Source organism: Cryptosporidium parvum, chromosome 4 (genome assembly GCF_000165345.1).
Source record: "Cryptosporidium parvum Iowa II chromosome 4, whole genome shotgun sequence".
Taxonomy (NCBI): domain Eukaryota; phylum Apicomplexa; class Conoidasida; order Eucoccidiorida; family Cryptosporidiidae; genus Cryptosporidium; species Cryptosporidium parvum.
Genome location: NC_006983.1, coordinates 777,733 through 798,730, shown reverse-complemented (window position 1 = coordinate 798,730; position 20,998 = coordinate 777,733). Strand labels below are relative to the sequence as shown.

Below are 20,998 nucleotides of genomic sequence, written 5' to 3'. Positions count from 1 at the left end.
TATTGCTGGTGTAAAGCACTCGAAGGAGATTACATGTGGATGATGTGATTTTTGCATGCAATTACGAAGTGGGGGCGGTAAATGCATTTTTGCTATGAATTAGTAAATAGACAAACAAGTGGTGTGCGAGAGTAGAGTAAAAGTTATACTAGGCTTATTTCTACTATTCAAAGTATTGCTTTGAGTAGCTCATCCGAGGTTCTCGGTTGTTTGGTTTTTTTTGGAGATTTTAAAAACAAGGAATGCTAAATATGAATTCAGTATTATGAGTTTTTCCGTGCATTTTATAGTAGAACGTTTAAAATCTGGCGAATTGTGGTCAAGAGAGAATGTTCTCCTTATGTTCATATTTAACAGTAGCTCAAATGAACTTTTAAGTGTTAGTATTTGCAAAGCATTATTGTTCTTGGAGGTCCAATGTCTCTCTTGGAGAAAGTATATGTTTCCTTCCTCGTTATTGATACTTTGACTTGACCCAGTTTTATCCTCTGTTTGCAATTGAGACTTTGTGTCTGCATTCGATATTTGACGCCCTAGAATTAAAAGTCCTTTTCTGTACTTATCCCAGCAAACTGACTCTGTAAATAAACTAGGAATGAAGATGACCTTGTGAACTTTGGCGTCTACTTTTTTTTGAATGTCCCAAAAGACTAATATTGTCAGATTACCAGGACTATTAAATCCAACGTAAAGAACGAGGTTCTTTTCTTTAAGAAATATCCACTCCACTTTTTGGGATTCTTCGATATCTTTCAATCCAAAGCTTTGAGGATTTCCAGAGCCACTCTCAATAGTAATGACATCATTGCTAAGGTTGTTATTTATATTTCCTCCATTTTCTTTCCGACTATTCCCTTGAACTGAGAAAACACTATTCAACATTCCAATTAAGTCCAAAGAAAGTAGCTTGTCTTGTCCACCGAAGCTCCAAAGTCTTTGCTTCTTACCACCTAAGTCAGATAATATGCATGAGAAACAAAAACCACTTGAGTCAATATCTTTTGTAATTTTTCCAAATCTGGAAGTGCTTCTATCCGGGCTTCTATGATTCTTGTGGTTCTCTGGACTATCCATGTGCAAACTTTGTAATTCAGGATTTACTAGATCCATTTGAATTATGGAAGAAACTTTTTCATATCTAAGTGGAATATCCACAATGGGAAACCAAATCGATTTACGGAAATCCTGTCGGTTATCAATTGAATGTTTACTTACCAACATAATACCTCCTTGTGAAACTGCCACAATATAGCAATCGCTTTGATGGAATTCAATACTGAATAATAGACTTACATTTCCCATATTGAATTGTTTTAGGACTTTCTCTTTTTGAGCCATTACAAAAATGTTATTAAAGCCATGTTCTGAGTTTGTCAAGTTATATGTTGAAGCCTTGTTAGAAAGTTTAAACCTCAGGTAAATCAAATCTCCTGACAAAGTTCCAATTGTTACATAGGCTGATCCTTCGTTACATACCAACAAATCAATACATATTGCCTTGTTCTCGAAAAGATCTTGTTTGCTTGAATATATGCACTTGAATCCAAGTTCTTCAAACCCATACACTGAAATGTAAAACAACAACCTCTCCTCAAACTGATCTAGTAATGCCAAAAGTACGAACTCCCCGGGCCTCTCATAAATTGATGTCAGAAAAGTGAATTGAGTCTTACTATTAGCACTTTCTTGTAATTGAATAATCTTTGATAAATCCAGTTTTTGAAAGCCACCCTTGAAATTACAATAGTCTTCTGTAAATAACAACATAAACCCATTATTCTCATCCAAAGTAAACTTCTCCTTACTATTATCAAATTCATCTTTTCCTAGTTTGTAGTTTGATCTTAATATATTCTCCTGAGAAACTATGTCTCTCTTAAGCGCATCCATTCTATTTGTAGTATTAGAAAATTCGCTATTCAAAGCCTTAACTGGCTTGAGGTGGCTTTGTAAATCAAGCAATGAACTAGAAACAATACCCTTCTCTAAGTAGCTCTCTTCGTGTTTTTGCTGGTCTAATTTCTGATTAAAGTCATATTTTGCTTCCAAAAGTTGGGGATTACTTTTAAATAGGACGAACCAAGGCATATTAGCGCATTCGTGATTTAAGTGTTGCATGATGGTTGATTCTTCAAATGAAGTTATACCTCTTTTAGGATGTGGCTCATTAAAAAGCATTATAGGCACTTGTCCAAACTCTTCAACTTGAGCTTTCAAGGCAATATCCTCATTCTCATCAATTGTTCTCCTTGTATATATTTCCTGTTGGATATTGCTGATTCCCTCATTATTATATTCCTGAACTGCGTATACAGGTGATTTATCATTCATCATAGCTATTGAAGAGTTAATATATGTAATTGGATGAAAAAGGTTATCAGAACTATAAGCTTGAGGCCCTCTTTGTTTGAACCCAAAAATTAAATCAATCCATTCGTGAATATGTTGACTCACCACTTGTCCCTCAAGTGCATATCTCATTGTCCTTAGAAATGTCTCAGCCTGACTCAGATTAGCCGTATTCAGTGTACTTGCGTTAAACTGGTTTTGGCCAGTTTCAAGCTCCCAGTTTGGGATTTGAACATTAAGTAAAGACCCAGAGTTGGTTCGGATATTAAGTTTATTGTTTAATAAGAAGTCGGGATTTTGCTCATAGAATTGAGGTATTAATTCCATATAAGTAGTTTTGCCTTCAAGAATGGTTCTCCAAGTGTCATTCATAGAGTGGAACATTCTGTTCCATACATCAAAATCTCCTCCGTGTAACTTGAGTTGGTACTCTGGGAACTGTCTAACAAGATAATAAGAAATATATCCTGGGGTAGAATAATGAGACCCATATAAAAATTGTTCCGAGGCTGGGAGGTCCTTCATCCTGCTTTTAAGCATCTCTAGGTTATTTATATTAATAGAACCCAAAGGCTTAGATAAATCTCTGTAATTGAAAGACTGAGAAAGATCGTGCCTTGAATTCAATACTGAATTAAAGCTTACGATAGTCCATGGAAAAATGGGATATTGCGTTAAATCTCCTTTTGATCTTCCACTAATGCTATTTAAGTAATCTAAATAATGATATGTAGATATTGAGCCATGTATCCAAAGATTTTGGATATGATTCTTAAAGCATGGGCTTTGACTGGCATATAATGGATCTACAAAAAGCATAGGCAAACAAGATGAGGTATTATGAGATGAGCATAAGCATGATGCATATTGAGGTACATGACTGCTCCACTGAAATCCTTTGCTATTCAAGCTCATTAAGTACGACTGAAGGAAAGCCACAATATGCTCTCTATCTTGGGTGGACTGAAATTCTAGAAAAAGGCTTCTCCAGTTTGTTCGCCCTTTGCATGTCATAATATGAGGCTTAAGTTCTTTTCCATATATAATTTCTACAGAGTTAGGCTTCATTGAGTAAATTCTTTTGAATATAAACCAAATATTTTTCAACGGAATTCTTTTGTAAGGCTTATTTGAGAAGTTTGGAAGAGGCTTAAAGCATATTCCTGAAGAAACAATATGTAGAATCCCTCTATGCTTTGTAAAGGGTTTGATTCGATTCACAATTAGAGGCTTTGAAATGAGAAATTGATCTCTGTGGTCCAAAAGAAACTCGTATTCAACATTCAATATTTCTTTATTGTATAGAAAACTAATCCATTTTCCCACTAAATCTTCGAGTTTATTAGAAGAACCGTGCTTTTTAGAGTGTTCCATCCAAAGTTCACTAGAAAGATTCATTAGGTGCTGCGCTATTTCACTTGTAATAGTGATTTCAAGCTCGAAAGAGTCTCGATTAGATTCAAGGCCTCGACAATCTTTAGAAGATAAAACTTGGTTGGGAGTAACACTTCTTGATTTACCATCAATTACCTGCACATCTACAAGTCGAACGACTTTTGTAAATATAATCATCTTTGAATTAGAAAAATCTAGCTTCATATCTGTAATTTGACTAAAGAGAATCTTGATCATAGTAATTGTTGAGTCATCAGGTTCTATGATTATGCTTTTACTCCCAATCCTGATTCTTCCTTTTAATACACTGCCAAATGTTTTTATTTGAATTCCTGTGGCTTTACAGACACATGATACATCAGCAACATACTCCTCATTCTCTTCCAATGTTAAATGCGAAAACTGCCTCACTCCTTTTAGTGCCATTTTCAATAAGCCCTATATGGTCTTACGAGTTTTCACTCTAACCTTTATTTCCTCCTCTACCCTCCAATTACTCTCACTTTAATAACTTATGAATGATGCTCTTCACCCCAAATATTCAAAAAATTGGATGATCAACTCCAGTTCATTACTTATCCATCCTAGTGAACTTTCCCACCTTACAGAAAGTTCCCGCCAAAATCATTAATGGACTAAAAAAGGTAACTGTGTGTAGTATGATTTGCACAGTACACCCAGTTTTGGCGGCAAATGTGTAAAATGTATTATTGCATGAAAGATAATGGTAAGTTTAGAACGGTCAAACAAGACGTATATTAATTTTGAGTTGGAGAAAGTTAATTAGTTAATGTAATATAATTGTTAAGTCTGTAGAGATGAACAACAAAATCAGAGATAATGTTAATAGTAGATCAGTGAAGATTACAGTTCCAGATTCCAGTTTAAGAAGAACAGACACCGAAGTGAGGGAGCTTGTAATAGCACTAAAAGAGAGGATATTCCTAGATCACGAGCTTGTAAGTAGACTTAGGTATTTTTGGCCGACAAATGAGCTTCAGGAGCAATTACTATTTTCAATTTGCAAGGATGTTCCGAGAAATGACAGCCCTCTAGAAGATGCATCCCACTTTAAGCTTCAATTTATGATGGACCCTTCAAAGTACGGAGGAGCTTTTAATGATTGCTGTGAATGGCTGGGACCTATTAATAAGTTTAACTATTGCCCTGCAGTTAAAGTACATTTACCAAATACCTATGAACCTTGGATAACATATACCTCCAATGTACTAGCATATTTATTTGGAAAAATCCCTGGATGTGACTCCCCAAGTAGTTTTCTCAAGATGTCCACAATTAGAGTTAATGAACCTTTTCAGATGTCTTGCGGTAATAGAAAGTGCATCCGTATTTCTCATATAGTTTATAAAGAAGGAATGAAAGGATATTCAATCTCGGAAAGAGTTAATCCATACCCAGACTATGTTGATATAGATGAGGCATTGAAGCCAAGTTTGGAAGCAATCGATGTAAATGGATTGAATGAAAGCTATTCTCAAAACAATCAGAATGCGTATCAAGGGAGTCCTCCTAAAGAAAGTGTAGTAGCTCAACTTCATTATTGAAGAGTGAGAAATACTAAACATTAATATGAAAAGAGGAGGGGAGCTTTAAATTTCGTAAATAGAGAACCTGGTTTTTAATTTCGATTATATAGGATACATTTAGAGTTTAGAAAGATTAAGTTTTAATTTTTAAATATATATACTTATACATTTGAGTTTAAAGTTAAACTATAAATATTTATTTTAGCTAATAAGTGACTGGTACATATTATTAATGGCTGTACTTATGCCACGTTTTGAAACCAAATCCATCATCAACCTTTTGGTCTTTATGATAATTTTTGAATTTGAGTCCATCCTCATTATACTTGTAGATATACAAGTGAGACATTAGTGAGTTTACTACTGGCTTACTTTCCGAAGGGGTTTCTGCCAATAAAATTTCATCTCCTCTTGGAAGTTGGAAGTCAAGAATTAAACATTCCTCAATACCAGTCTTTTTGTTTTTAATTTTGATTTTTGCAGGGAATTCTATTTTGGATGAATCTTTAGAAACTCCAAATCCTTGAAATACATTGTTCAAAATTTCTTCTATTACTTTTTTATGCTCAGTTTGAATACTACTGTCAATCATGACCCTTATCCATCGTGATACTCCATCAGATCCATCAACATGAAATTCTCCATTGTCTAAAGGTTTAATTGTTTTTTTGTCATCCGCTATTAGTTTTAAGCCAAAAACTTCTCTTGAATTAAATATATACTCTGCGTCTTCTTCATCTTCCCAACTACCTTCTGAGAAATTCTCCTCCTCAGATGTCAAACTTCTCTCTGAATCCTCAGAATAATATGACGAACCATCTGAAACCATATCTAACAAGAGTTCAAGCACTTCTTTAATGCAAATATTTATTAAATTTAGCTGCCCTAATGGTCCTTTTCTATTCTCAATATATACCTCAAGTTTTGATTCCAAACAAATATTACATAAAATGCTCCCGCCAAAATTTAATTTGCGTCACTTTAAGACTATTTAATACAAAGGGGGGAAATACAGTTTTTTAGTGAGAAAATATTTAGATTGAAAAACAATGAAGTAAAAGAGAAGAAAAGGAAGGAATGAGTGGCAAATAAAAATAAAGGGCTCTATTGAGGGAAAATTAGTATATTGTAGTTATAAATTGCTTGGAATAAATACGTTGAATGAATCTTGAGCAGTTGAAATGGTTAAACTTGGGATTTGCTTGTGCCATTTAGCCTCAGCAATGTGTTCCTGGCCCATATGTAAGAATAAAAGCTTCTTTGGGATGTTTGGAGTGCCACTTAGGGTGGCATCAGTCTTTGAGTCAGAATTGTCTTCATCAATAACTTCATCATCAATTGCAATATCCCAGAAACTAATGGAGTTATCTAAAGAAGCTGCAAGGAAAACATCTTGGTCTTGGTGATGCCAGTCAACAGATAGAATAGGTTCTCTGTGGAAGATGAATGTTTCAAGGGGATCTTTAGTTGAACGAATATCCCATAATTTAATAGTTGCATCATCACTTCCACTAAGCAAAAGGTTTTCGGAAAATGGATTCCATGAAATACAATTGACATCGCCATTATGAGAGTTTTCAATAGTCAGTTGATCAGACTCACTTCTAATATCTACAATGCAAATATTAGAATTAACAAGACCAGCTGCAAAGATACTACTACTATTGCTATCACGCTTCCATTGTATAGCTTCAACACTGGATTGGAAGTTTCCATGGACTGGATTTACACTCCAAGACCCTCCTTGAATAGGCTGCCAAAAACATATATTTCCCTTTCTATCTCCAGAAGCAAATTGAGCAATTTGGTTGGGATTCCAATCCATTGAAAACCCTTCATCCAGATGTCCATCATAAGAAAACTTTGGCTTAGTTGTGGATTTCTTTGCAAGGTTTGATGGTTTCAATGTTTTTGAGTTCAAATGGTCAGTATTTAAGTTATTAATCGATTCTGTTATATCCCACATGCAAACTTTTCCAAGCTCTGACCATGTTGATACCAAATTTGGAAGTTGAGGGCAAACCCGAATACGATTAATAGTTCCTTTATGAGGAATTGCTGCCACATTTACAATAGGGTCTTCATCAGCAAAGTTGTCATCATCAGAGTCATCAGAATCACTTAAATCAGAATCACTATTATCATTTTCGTCTCTATCTCTTTTGGTTTTGTGCATTCTTGACCATTTCATTAAAAGTATATGATTATTATCCTCCATATTTGCTTGTGTTCCTGCAACAACATAACATGTATGCGGAAACTGGGTTCTGTTGTCTCCAAGCTTATCTGGTAAAATATCTAGTGTTAGGCAACTCCATTCAACCAAGCATTTATGGTACATTTTATATGCTTTTGGCTCATATACTAATTCTTGATTTTCGTCACCCTGACCTGGAAGCCAATAATGTTCTTCAATTTCAACATCCTCATCAGCTCCCTCAACAATTTCAGACCCATCTTCAGTTTCTTCCCTGATTACTTCTTCTTCGCTTTCTATTTCATCGTCCATCTCTTCTGCAAATTCTCCCTCGACATTCATCATTGCTTCTTGTTTCTCATACATCTCAGATTTAGGTTTGCTAGGAGTAAACTTACTAGGAAGCTCGTCTTCCTCCACTTCAAGATGCTTTCTACCCTATAATTTCAAAAAGTTAATAGTTAGTTAAGGTGTTATATAAATATATTTTTGAATCAAAAAATCATTTTTTTTTTTTCAAATTATTAATTATGAAATTCATCATTTCATTAGTTAGAGGACAATTGAATCAACTTACCTTGGACTTAGTCGCCATTTTTTCTCTTAATACTTCTAACTTCAAATATCTTAGTATTCTATTTTTTTTTGGCAAATGATCCAAAAATGTAAAAAAGTTAAACCAGTCAATTTCCGCCACTTTGTTAATTTTTTTAAGGAAATGTCAAACCAAATATTTCCCTGTAAAGGTAGCTCGCTGACAGACATCGTGGCGCCATCAATTATTTATTTTGCTTTTTATTAAAATTTTTAACCTTGAAAAAAAATTTCTCAAGCTTTTCTATCAGAATGAAGAGTTACCTTAAATTAAGCAAAATAGTACATAAAATATAAAAATCTAGTAAACCTTATTTTTACATTCTTTACTTTCATTTAATTATATCTCTATCACCCCCACTGTCTATTAACAAATTTTTATTTGCAAGTTTATAATGTGGATGCAATGCATGCATGCATTAGTACATGCGGAGTAATAAATTGTATATAATACGGAATTATATCACAGGTAAACAAAAGGTATGAGATTTAGAGAAATTGAATTTTAAGGGAAATTTTATAAAGAAAAAAAAAATTAATAAATTTAAAAATGAACTAAACAAGGATATTTAAGAATGCAAATATAAATATATATTTATATATATATTTATATATAAATTAAAATATTAATAACTGGTTGAAATGACTGAAGCTGATATTAAATAGAAATTAACTCTTTTTAAAATAATTATTATGAAGAAACATTGTTTAGCCATTGAATAATAGTCGATTTGCAAACAAAAATGGCTACGAATAATAAACAACCAATGGATACAGTAATGAAAGCACCAATTTCTTGTGATGTTCTAAGCCAAACTTTTGATACATCCATACTTTATGAAGCAGTTAAGAATCCAGAAGGCATAAATAGAGATGAATGGGCAGCACATAAAGGTGAGTTTGAAAAAAATGAAGCAAAGAAAGATAAAACAAAAAAGAGAAATATTCCCACTCTTTTTATAATATCTTTGTTTCATTATTCTTGTACATCTTTTACTCATTTTTTGATTCCCAGTTATGGATCTGTTCAAAGATGCTCAGATGGCATGGGGATTTGTTAGCAATGTCTGCCATTGCCCACTTATGAGAGCTCATTTCATGGTATTTAAATGGCAAGAAGATCCAAAGAAGGCTGCACTGCCTTTACCTGCAACTGTTTATATCAAGTCTCTGTTTTTATGGGTGGATTCCCAGATTTCAGATACCAGAATCTTTCCTTTAAAGCCTGGTAAGTTTAAGCCAAATTTGGGAAATTAATTTTTATTTATCCCTCTATCTTTAGGGGTGCCTTTTACTGACGATTTTCAATTAATTGTTAAAAACATATTAAGAAGATTATTCAGAGTTTATAGTCATATTTACTGCCATCATTGGACGCATGTAGAATCAATTACAGCAACAGCTCATGTTAATTATTGCCTTAAGCATTTTGTATATACAGTTATGCTTAATAACTTGTTGGAGTGTAATGAACTCAAACCTTTGGAAGAGTTAGCTAATCATATTATGGAAGAAGGCCTGAATTTTGGACAAAATTCGGTCATCCTTGCGAATAGAATCCAAGAAAAGGATTCTAATCAAGAATGCCAAAAGACTCAAGTAAATTCAGTTCTAGTTAAAGCCGATATTAGTTCCCCTGATACTCATATCCCTTCAACCAACAGTTTAACTGCTGATTCACCCATTTCTGAAGATAGAATTGAAATTTCACACACTATTCCTAACTCTGGAGAAGACTCTACTATTACAAAATCCATCAAAGCCAATATTTCATCTTATCCACAAGATATTTCTAAGACTCAAAATGTTGGAAGAGTTCAGTCCACATGCAGCGATAGTATGTTAATTACTACAAGCAAATCTCGTGCTGATAAGAAAGATAATTCTATTCATTCTAGAAAGATCAAAACTTATCCCTGGACAGAGCTGGCAAAAAAGTTGATTCTATGTACAAAGAGAAAGAAGAAAGATGGTAAATTGTTTATTAGTGGCTTCTTAACTCCAAAAGCTACTTCAGAAAACCTTTAATATAATGGAAAAAGATGATATTTATCCAGCCTATCTGCTTCCATTTTAATTGCATTAAATTCACGCCAGTATATTTCCAAGAATTTGGAATTTTATGGTTATAAGAAAGTCTTCTAAGGTATTAGAACTCTTATTTGAATCATATTTATACTGCGAGAGTCTATTGATAATTCTGTGAATAACTTACAAGAAGATTAATAAGGCAAAACTTAATTACTTCAGCAAGTTAGAGGGCATATACACTTCTTACCACTTATTCCAAATACATATATTTGTATAAATAATATAAAATTAAATCACCAGACTTTCCTAGTATTAAACTAAAGTCAACAAATTTACATTCATAAAAAAAATTATATCAAGACTTGATATTAAAAAAAATTACTTTGTTAACATTACTTTAGTTTTTCTCGTTATTTACATTAAGACTCAATTCATATTCAGAATCAAGGCATAAAATTGATTATTTGAGGGAAATCTAATATATCAATATATATATTTTAAAATTTTGCTATATTTCATTCTTTTTTTTCGATACTATAAAATATTGACAGATTACACACAAATTTAAACATTTTTAATTAAAACTTAAAACCAGAAGATAATTCTGCTGATTATACCTTTAACAGCTACTAATTATAATTTTGCAACTAAGAATCTGATTAAATGATACTTTACTAATTTCATTATTACCTTTAAAAACCCCTAATAAACACAAATACTGAACCCCAACTAATGAATATCCCTATTTGAATATTATTGTCCAGTTCTCTTGTCAAAGTAGTTCGAGCTTTATAGAATAACAATGTAATTGTTTAGGTAAAAAACATTAATCTTGATTTGCATTTTCCTTCCATATCTTGAATAGAGCTTAAATCCAAATTAAAAACCTCAGTAAGCAAACAGCTTATTATATATTCTCCCGTACGATGGAAAGAAGTATAGCATTAAAACTTAACTCTATAAATTCCATTGGAGCAAAAAATAAGTACTTGCCTTTTAAAAAATACTTCCTATTCAAACCCTCTTTTTGCTCATTTCCCCCCTCTGCTGTACCTCATGCAAAGAAATTCCAATAGATGTGTATTTAACAAATCCACTTGAGTAAATTTTATACTACCAAATGACCTTAAATCATCTATGTAGAGCAAAGTTTGATATATTCCTCCTATAATTGGTCAAATAATAACCATGACTGGTTCTGGCACTGCTACTAGCTGTAGTTGTTAATGTTGGACAGGAATCAAAACAATGGTAATTTTGGCCCTTGGCATGGTGGTCATCAGTATGCACGCATTTTCCTCTTCCACATGAATTTCTATTTTCATACTGACAATTTTTTGTGGCGGCTTCTTCATAAGAGTTATCGGCCATTTTGGATTTTCTAGCAACCAAAAGCGAATATCTCCAGGCTTTGGCATCTCTCCAAGACCTAGTACAAAACTCAAGAGTAATTGGCTCTTTTTCGATAGATGGAGCAAAATTTGTGCCATTTGAGAATGGTATATTGGACGGTGAGTCATCGTTGAACTCTAAATCAGAAGCAATATAATCCTCAATGACAGATGAGCCAAGATATGAGACTGAAAAGCTAAAACCATTAACACTCTCAGAGATGGTTCCAACAGAAATAATAAGTCCAGGATCAAGCATATGGACAGGGTTCTTTGATTCATTCCTTGGATAATAGAGATATAATGTATCAAGAAGGAATCCATATGGGTCCATAGTCTGGTTATTAATTCCAATATGCACGCTACCATTACCAATGTCGACATTTAAGTTGTTCAGGAAATTATTTCCCAATGGAGAGAATAAGGTATTATCAATTTGGGTCTTATGATCAACGTATTTGACTTCAGTCTTGAGTCCAGATTCATTCGCATTCATAATTCCATCCATCGAGGACTTTGATATATGAGATTTTTTAATAACCCCAAGCACAGGGATAGAATCTCTATTACTTTGGCTTTGAGTTCGACTATGATTATAGCTGTACTTGGAGCTGGATGTGACGCTATTTTTAGAAGAGGAAATTCTGACCTCCCTATATAAACTAAGGCAATCACCTAAAATAGTCTTCTCACTTAATAGTGGAGATGGGTAAATTTGATGAGAATCAGAGAGTGATCTAGAACTGATCATTAATGCCCAAAATATATTGTTACTTTGTAAAGAAGGTATTATTGGATTACTTCTTTTAATATAAACAAGCCCAAAGATACAATTATCCAGAAATGCCTCATTTGAAAGATTTGAAAGCTGATTAAGCATGAGTTCTGATAATTGCAGGCTATACTTATGCTGCTTAAGTCTAACATACTCCTCATCTTCCTCTATCGTAGGAGGACAGTTATGATCATATATACACAAAGCACTATCAAAAGGTATCAAAATTTCATCAGCTTCGCATCCCATTGAAACGTCTTCAATCTCAGTAAGAGAACAAAATACCTCGGAATCTTGACTATTTTCCGAGCTCTCCATGCTCAAAGTGGGAGAAGTCACCCCAAACCTGGGGTGGCTCTGATGAGTCATATTCCCAAAAGGAGTATCCTCACACAACTGCTGATTCTGATTGGATTCGCGACAACGACAATCATCGAGTTCCTTTTGCATTAATATCTCATTAAATTGATACTCCTTATCAATTGACAGAGCAGAGACAGCTCTCGTTTCAAGTCCGTCTCTAAGATAATTCAAGTTTCCTTTTCTCTTTGAACTGGCTCTATTTCCCTTTAATTCTCTAGAAACCATCCAAGCCTTACATATCACATTGTATAATCCACGATCCTTTAGGAACTTTTTTTTATTCGAGTTAGATAGTGTTTCAGGACCAACCTCTATGGCTCTTGTCGCAGATTTCTTGAATGGCTTCAGAAAACTCTCCACTATATAATGCAGACATGACTGAGTTGCTTCTATTAGCATATTGCTAAATCGGAAATTTTTTGAGTCTTCAGCTTTCGACCGGTATTTTCTGCTCTTTAGGGTCCAAAGTATGATGGCATCCATCCACTTGTCCTTTTCAGTTGGGGTCGACGCTCTAAGTTGATAGTCTCTATGCGGCGTGCTTAGGGTTATTCCAAGCGGGCCATCAGCAAATACATTTTCTACGATCTTAAGATTAATTGATCCACGAGGTTGCTCATCTCTAAAACTGGGTTTCTTTGCCCAATACACCAATGTTCTGTCCTGTTCTAGAAGAGCAAAATACCTACTCTGCCAACCTCTACCTATTACTGGACTCCATTTCTTAAGATATCCAGAAACGTATTCATGCTCAATTAATTCCTGAACCATTGAAGCCGATCTCTCCAGATAATCCGTCTTTAAATTTGACGAATGACTTAAGTCGCCCATCTTGAAATAGATCAAGGAGCTGGGAAGGCTTACTATATATGCATATACTTTGACTTTATATTCTTGGATCGGAAACTAATTGAACAGATAAATATTTGTTGAATGCTTTCTAACCTTTTAACTCCACGTCTCAAAAACTCCTTTTCTCGACAGGCTTTATGCTCATTAAGCTTAGACTTTGCCGTGTTATAAGGCGGACGGGAGCCTGTTTTAGCGGATAAATAGAGAAAATCTATCTCCAAATTTTACGTTAATATTCTTTCAAATTCTTCGATTTCTATTTCACTGACTTGGAATTTCCTCTATTCTGCATCCAGGCGCCACACATGGCGCCATTTCCACGTCGAATACTTTAAAAAAAATTAAATAGCAGAATGTGTAAATTTATATAACATTAATTAGCAGTTTATAAGATAAAATGGAGGGATTTTTTTTTTTTAAAATATTTGTAATTCTTGTAAGTAAAGCATTTAATACTATGCAGTAAATTAACGTATTGATTTTATACGTAGGCGGAATTTTTCCTTTTTATATTTGTAAATATTTTGAATTGTAAATCAAAAATATACGATTCTAGATGTATGAGATGAACCTAAACAAATGAATGCATACAAATTCATATTTGACACATCTTCGAGCTCAAGAAGGAAGTTGTCATTTTAGTTTTAACTGGGAGAACTCGTCACTAAGCTTAAACTCAATTATACTTTTCCTTGTTTTGTGGTTAACTTCCCCACTTAAGTTCCTCCTAGTTTTATTATCTTTATTATTTTATTAGAACAAACTATTACAAGTCTAGAGTTTCAATATAGGTTAAGGACATAAATCACTAAAAACGGAAACCAATATTTTCGAGGAGCAACATCCGTTCTTAAACGCAAGTGTCTTTCTAAATAACTATCCTCTTTCCCCTATCTCTTCTATTGCATACCGACCTGTACTTCAAAAATCTTTCGACGATACAGGCTTTTAATTTGGGAATTTTGTTCAATTTGTAAACTCAAAATCCACGAATATGCAAAAAAAAATTTTCGAGTATAAGTCTCTGGAAACTCAAATTTTGTTAATGCAGTAAAGTTACCTCAAAATGGCAAATGAAGATACATATTAAAGCCACCAAGCTTAAATTAGAGAAATCCAGTCTTGATAAATTGAAGTAGAGTTAACCCATTCACCAAACATATCCTCTATTGAATATAACTAACGAGCTTAGATAGACTTATGAAATCAATGGGGAATGTTTAAATCCTTCACAAAAATTTTCAAAATAAACTGCATTTTACTATATCTCTCGCTCCCCCCTTTTACTTTTACTCTTTTAATTTTAAGCGGTAACATACTAACTTCAAAGGTCTGGCATAGTTAGGCGGGAATTAAGGAACATAAAAATTGCATGTAATGAATACAGAAAAAAAGAATAAGTAAAAAATAGACTGTGAAAAAACATATAAATTGAATAATAAAAAGGTCGAAGTTAAATACAAGCATATATGTACCCACTGTTAAAGCTTTTGAGGAGTTTTTGATGGTTTTATGAGCAAATAGAAAACGTCATACGCGTACTTTTAGATTTAGCTCATGCTACTTAAAAAATAACTCAAAAGGCTTGAATAACACCACAAATTACAAGAATTAGTTCAGTTTAATTGCTAAAAATAGGAAGATAAATATCTTATTAATTAGTTATTTAAATAAGGAGGGAAAGTTTTTGTATTTGAATAAAAAAAAGCTTGGGTTAGAGGCAGATTAAGAAAAATTCAAATTAAGTCAGTTTTTTGTGAAGGTATTTTTTTAAAAAAAATTCCCATAGAAAATACTATAATCAGCTATAAGCAGTTAAAATAAGCCTAAAAAATGAGTAGTGAATATACTGACGACGGATTTGTGGAAAATGAATACGATAAATATATAGACTACGCAAATGTAGGGCAGTTGGAAGACTCAAACCAAGAGCAGTACTATGATTATGGTGTGGATGACCAGGATCAGTACCAAGAGCAGGAGCAAAGTAATTTAGAGGCAATCCGGACTCGTTTGGCAATGGCTTTGTCAAGTAAGAGTTCTTTTCTTCAAAGTGCAAAATCTTCATTTTCTCAGTTTGACGAAGAGAAAAGAGGTAAATTAAATTATACGGAAACTAAACGCTTGCTTGAGAGGTTAGCAATAAACTTGGAGCTCCCTCCAATAGATGATAAAATGCTTAAAGTAATATTTGCAAAGTATGATGTTGGAAAAACAGGCTTTTTAAATTTCGAGCAATTTGCAAAATTCTTTTGGCACTTATTGAATAGTATAAGAGAAAAGTACTACCCAGAAAAGTCGATTTTGGTTACCCGCGACCAATTTGTACGTAGAACTTCTTTAAAGAAAGCTGATGATATTGAAAGCATATTTAGTTTTGATAAGAAAATTGGAGAGGGTTCATTCGGAAAGGTTTTCTTAGTCAGAGAGAGATGTAGTGGATTAACAAGAGTATGCAAGATAATTGACAGATCTTTGTCGAATATGAGTTTAGAACAAATAGAAGCAGAAGTTGCAGTTTTGAAAAGTTTAGACCATCCAAACATTATTAAAATCTTCGAGGTATACGAAGACAAAGAACACATGTACATTATTATGGAAAATTGTGGAGGAGGGGAACTCTTTGAACGTATACATGAGGCAGTATCTAAAGGTTTCAGACTAAGTGAAAGATATGTAGCACACATAATGAGACAAATAATGGCAGCATTAGCCTATTTTCACTCTAGAAATATAGTACACAAAGACTTAAAGCCAGAAAATATCTTGATGCAAGAGAAATCACACCACTCTTCAATAAAAATTATTGATTTTGGATTGGCAGAAATCTTTAAATCTGTGGATGACCATAGTAATCATGCGGCTGGTACTGTGCTATATATGGCGCCAGAAGTATTTTTGCGTGATATTACGACGGAATGTGATGTTTGGAGTGCAGGAGTTGTAATGTACTTTCTTTTAGCAGGAACACTTCCATTCACAGGAAGAAGTATAAAGGAAGTACGAAACAGTGTTTTGAATACAGAGCCAAAGTATGAAGAGGATTGCGTACATATTACTCCAGAAGGAATAGATTTACTACAATTAATGCTTCAAAAAGATCCAGCTTGTAGACCAACAGCTAGAGAGGTACTTTCACATCCTTGGTTCAGGTATTCAAAATCTAACAATGAACCGATTTGCATCAATAATAGGCTGCTTCATAATTTGAAGAATTATATGAAGCAAAATCAGCTCAAACATGCGTTAGTAAATATGATGGCACACCAATTAAACGTAACTGGACCCCAGATTAAGCAGATAACCAAGGCATTTAAGTCACTAGATCAGGATGGAAATGGCGTTCTTACTCCAGAGGAGCTTATTTCAGGACTACAATCGGCTGGAGTTCCACAATGGGATATTAATCGAATTGTTCAGTCAATGGACGTAGATGATACAGGATTTATTAGCTATACCGAATTTTTGGCAGCATGCTATGAATGGAGGGACAGCGAACTTGGTGTTATAAGGGCAGCTTTCAATAAAATGGACATTGACGGCGATGGAAAGCTATCAGTGAATGAGTTTGAGAAGGTACTTTGTAGTGGTGACCAAAAGCTCCTTGTTCACAAAGATTGGGATAGTATTATTAAGGCTGCTGATACAAATGGCGATGGAGTTGTGGACTGGAACGAATTTTTGGATTACATGATTAACTAAGAATTTACCAGTTTACCTCTAAATGATCTTTCTTGTTTGTTTGTAAAAAAAACGTTTAGATTATAGGCGCTTTTAGCAAAAGTATAAGTATTTGTTATTTCTTTAAATACGATTGGAATATCAATATCTACTTATTAATCAATTCTTAGAGTATTGCGGAATGAAGAAGGGAAAGAAGAGAGAATTTGAAATTTATAAAAATATTATGTAATACCTTCGAACATTCTTAATTCTTGGCTCCTTAACTTAAAGAGTAAGTTCATATTAAGCTTGTGTCCTATTGATTCAAAACTTGTAATCTCATTTTCATCAAAAATCTAAATAAGGAGCTAGATACTAAATATTGTGTGTGCATGCATGCAAGTATGAATGCATGTATTTTAGGAGCTCAATAATTTTTCAATTCTATTCGAAAATCTTTCTTAAACATCAAAAAACAAATTTAATATCAAAAAGGCGGACATAACTATGAGAAGTTTTATTGCCTTTTCTATTCAGAACAATTATTCAAAATGACAATTATAGGATTGACAAATTATGAAATATGATTTTCCCTTTGTCTCTCAAAGACCTGAATTTTGCATTGAATTGCCTAATGTGAATTGTAAAAAAATAATAAAATTTTGGCGCCATAAGTTTATAGGAATTTTGTAATATTACTACTCTCTGAGTTGGAGCGCCCTTTTGTATATAAAAATTGTAAAGGCTGACAAGTCTGAATTTAAAATAGGAAAAAGTGTATTAAAAGTTTAATATAAGAATCGTAGCTATAGATTTGTAAGTGGAGAGTTAGACTTCTTGCGGTTTTATGTTCTGGTAGCCTCATTGAATAAGCACATGGCTGATAGCTGCGGGATTATCAAGTGAACTAACGAGAGTATATAAAACTTTAATAATCTTTTTTTTATGGTAATATTGGAATTATTACTTTACTAGGAAAGCATGGAAATTGAAGAAAAGTACGAAAGAGCAAGAAGAGCCACTCAGTTTGCAAAATGGTCGGATAATGCGGATACTCTAACAGGGTTACCTATTTTAGATAACAAGAGAAAAGGGTGGCATATTCCTACAAACAATGTAAATAAGAAGGCAAAACAAGATCTGGAAGGGGATAATACGGGGAAAAGTCAAGAAAATATGCAAATTCTTTCAAAAACTGAGTTGAGACGTTTAAAAGATCTAAAAAAGAAGGAAGCTGCTAAGTTAAAGAAAGTTAAACAGAATAAAGTTAATGACAATGACGATAACTTTAATAATGAAATTGTTTCAATAAAAAGACCAAAAGATGTTGCAAAAATTTGTGATTTGGTAATGGCTGACCCAGAAAATAATATTGAATTGCTCACAGTACTTTTAGAGTATTGCGAAAAAAATTGGAATTCAAGTAATTTAAATAAGAGTACTGTGAATTTCCCGATTGAGCTTTGCATTATTTCTCTTTTGATAGTTGTGAAAGATCTTGTTCCTGGATATAAGATTTCAAGTCAAATAATTGGTTTAGAAGGCGCAGGTTCTGATGCTTCAAATGATAAAGTAAGTCTCAGAAAAGAAACTCAAAAAATACACTCTTTTGAGAGGAAAATTCTCAATATTTATAAGAGAACATGCCTTCTACTAAAGAAAATACTTGGGTTTGGTGTTAAAAATAATACAACCATCACTAAAAACAAATCTGCCATTTTAAGGTCAACGATGGATTTACTTGATGCGACATATCACTTCAATCACCATACTATATTACTTAGAATGATCATATTATTTTTAATGTCAGGAAATGAAGAAGATCTTCAGACGAGATCTTGCCTTTCTTACTGTTGTGAAGGATTAACAAACATGTTAGCCAACGATGCATCTCTTGAAACAGGAGTTGAAGCAGTGAATATGATACATGAGACTTTATTTAACAGAAAGAGTAAGAAGAATGCCGCAAATATGTTCACACTTTCAAAATGGATCCTTATACCATTCACTAAATACGCTCCTTGGCATAGAATAGAAGAGTCAAGGAGTGAATTTAGGAGGATTTTTGGTCCAAACACCAACACCATTAGCAAGGAAATTATTGATGAGATACAACAGACAAGTACAACTAGAGTAAAGGTTGAGATACTTATAGAAAGAGAGGAACAAATTTTAAAGCACCTTTTCACGTTTTACTCGAAAGTTTTACTTTTGGATTTGGATGAACTTGAACATGTTTATCTAGGAATATCTCAGTATAGTAATAGGATAAGCTTGAAGATAAGATCTGAGTTAATTGAAATTATAAAAGGAAAGCTCTATAAGAGTGATAATCTAAAATGGAAAAGTTTTGTAATGGTACTTAAATGTTGCTTTTCTTTACTTCAAAGAGGAAACCAACTTAATGAGCAACAACTTGAAGATAATTCTTGGATTTTGAGATATCTTGTTTTAAGACTTGAGAAAGAACATTTAAAAATGAAGAATATTCTCAATTCTCCTAAAAAAGCTGATTCTAATTACTTGAAAGAGATGAGTATTTCCCTTCAGGATAAAGAGCTACCAACAGTCATTCTTAATACAAGCATTTTTTCAAGTTCTAATTCGAGCTATCTTTACCGTCTCATAATTGTTATCGCAGAAATTTCACTCGTATTGTGCAAATCTGGTGAAGTTGATTCGAGTATTTTCTTAATTAAGCTTTGCGGTCAAATAATTATCAAATTTCCGAAGCTTAGAGTTCTTTTAGATCCAGAAGGCATTCCATGTAATGACTTCCCAATTGATGCAAATTGTATATTATCTGCATGGAAATACCAAGAAGTCTCTTTATATTACATTTTTAACGAAATAATAGAGAATAATAATTCAAACGCAACACTTAAATTGGGTTGCAATATGCTTTTATCTGAATCTGCTGATAATACTGTTCGAAAAAATGCGGTTATTTCAATAAGGAGATATTTTGGTAGAAAAGAAACCTTCCCTGCTGGCGATGATGAGCCCTCAAAAAGTGCGATTGAAGAGCTCAAGCCATTATATTATATTTTGAAACTAGTTAATATGTAAATCAGTTTCTGCTTAATTATAATAATTTATCTAGTTTATTTCTTTCTATTAATTATTGACTTTTGTAGAAATGGTAATATATTATCAATATCTTCCTGAATATCTAAACATAAATCAATTGGATAGTCCCTTTCTATCCCATTTGATCTGTATAGCTCGTAACTCAACATTTCATAAAAATTGTTTGGGTCAATCTTTTCTTTATAGATTCCCTAAAATTTCGTTTTATTAAATGTTTTTCGTTATTGGTTCAAGGGGCAATTTATCGATGTATTTCCCTAGAATAATATTCTTAAACTTACATTTTCATTTCTGATGTTAACATATAGTTTTTCATTGCTTGTATTTGCTTCAATTATATTTGAAATTTTGCTTTCCTGAATTGAAGGTTTGGAGTCTAATAGTTCATTTGACTTTCGCTCATTCTGAAAATACTCAATGCTCTCTTCATTGTTTTCATTCAGTTCTAAATTACTAACTTCTTGCATACCCTTGAATTCACTGGTTTTATCCTCGAGCTCCTCATTTATTTCTTGCTGTATTGGCTGATCTTCCATTATTTTTGATTGCTACTTTGAACAAATCTAAATGATTCTATGATTAGAAAAAAGAAGATTTTTAGGTTCACCCAAAAATAATGTGGATGATATTCTCAGTAATTGATTAATTTCAGATTGTTTTACAAGCTCATTAATAGAATAAATTTGAATGCTTTCAATTTCAACTATACTTCGACTCGCAATATTAACAGTATCTCTTCCTCAGCTTCCTT

General features: G+C 33.1%; 8 protein-coding genes across 8 annotated transcripts; 4 read left to right on the top strand and 4 right to left on the bottom strand.

Annotated features, from left to right (window-relative positions):
* Nucleotides 1-189: 189 nt before the first annotated feature.
* Nucleotides 190-4,170, bottom strand: cgd4_3390 (neutral sphingomyelinase activation associated factor-like BEACH domain containing protein; the record flags this gene model as incomplete). The annotated part of the gene is made up of 1 exon (XM_625916.1): nucleotides 190-4,170. The coding sequence occupies one exon, from the start codon at nucleotides 4,168-4,170 to the stop codon at nucleotides 190-192; it is 3,981 nt and encodes a 1,326-aa protein (XP_625916.1).
* A 392-nt stretch (nucleotides 4,171-4,562) lies between these two features.
* Nucleotides 4,563-5,309, top strand: cgd4_3380 (conserved hypothetical protein; the record flags this gene model as incomplete). Its single annotated transcript, XM_625915.1, has 1 exon — nucleotides 4,563-5,309. One exon carries the CDS (start codon nucleotides 4,563-4,565, stop codon nucleotides 5,307-5,309), a length of 747 nt encoding a protein of 248 aa, XP_625915.1.
* Nucleotides 5,310-5,520: 211 nt separating this feature from the next.
* Nucleotides 5,521-6,120, bottom strand: cgd4_3370 (hypothetical protein; the record flags this gene model as incomplete). Its single annotated transcript, XM_625914.1, has 1 exon — nucleotides 5,521-6,120. One exon carries the CDS (start codon nucleotides 6,118-6,120, stop codon nucleotides 5,521-5,523), a length of 600 nt encoding a protein of 199 aa, XP_625914.1.
* Nucleotides 6,121-6,423: 303 nt separating this feature from the next.
* cgd4_3360 (WD repeat protein) lies at nucleotides 6,424-7,926 on the bottom strand (the record flags this gene model as incomplete). The annotated part of the gene is made up of 1 exon (XM_625913.1): nucleotides 6,424-7,926. A coding segment is annotated over one exon (1,503 nt), but the record flags the coding sequence as incomplete, so codon positions are not given.
* Nucleotides 7,927-8,825: 899 nt separating this feature from the next.
* cgd4_3350 (hypothetical protein) lies at nucleotides 8,826-10,110 on the top strand (the record flags this gene model as incomplete). The annotated part of the gene is made up of 3 exons (XM_001388040.1): nucleotides 8,826-8,976; nucleotides 9,098-9,310; nucleotides 9,365-10,110. The coding sequence occupies 3 exons, from the start codon at nucleotides 8,826-8,828 to the stop codon at nucleotides 10,108-10,110; spliced, it is 1,110 nt and encodes a 369-aa protein (XP_001388077.1).
* A 1,134-nt stretch (nucleotides 10,111-11,244) lies between these two features.
* Nucleotides 11,245-13,473, bottom strand: cgd4_3340 (pleckstrin homology (PH) domain containing protein; the record flags this gene model as incomplete). The annotated part of the gene is made up of 1 exon (XM_625912.1): nucleotides 11,245-13,473. The coding sequence occupies one exon, from the start codon at nucleotides 13,471-13,473 to the stop codon at nucleotides 11,245-11,247; it is 2,229 nt and encodes a 742-aa protein (XP_625912.1).
* Nucleotides 13,474-15,327: 1,854 nt separating this feature from the next.
* On the top strand, nucleotides 15,328-17,196 carry cgd4_3330 (hypothetical protein; the record flags this gene model as incomplete). Its single annotated transcript, XM_001388039.1, has 1 exon — nucleotides 15,328-17,196. A coding segment is annotated over one exon (1,869 nt), but the record flags the coding sequence as incomplete, so codon positions are not given.
* A 942-nt stretch (nucleotides 17,197-18,138) lies between these two features.
* Nucleotides 18,139-20,226, top strand: cgd4_3320 (Noc3 like protein involved in nuclear export of pre-ribosomes; the record flags this gene model as incomplete). The annotated part of the gene is made up of 1 exon (XM_625911.1): nucleotides 18,139-20,226. One exon carries the CDS (start codon nucleotides 18,139-18,141, stop codon nucleotides 20,224-20,226), a length of 2,088 nt encoding a protein of 695 aa, XP_625911.1.
* Nucleotides 20,227-20,998: the final 772 nt, after the last annotated feature.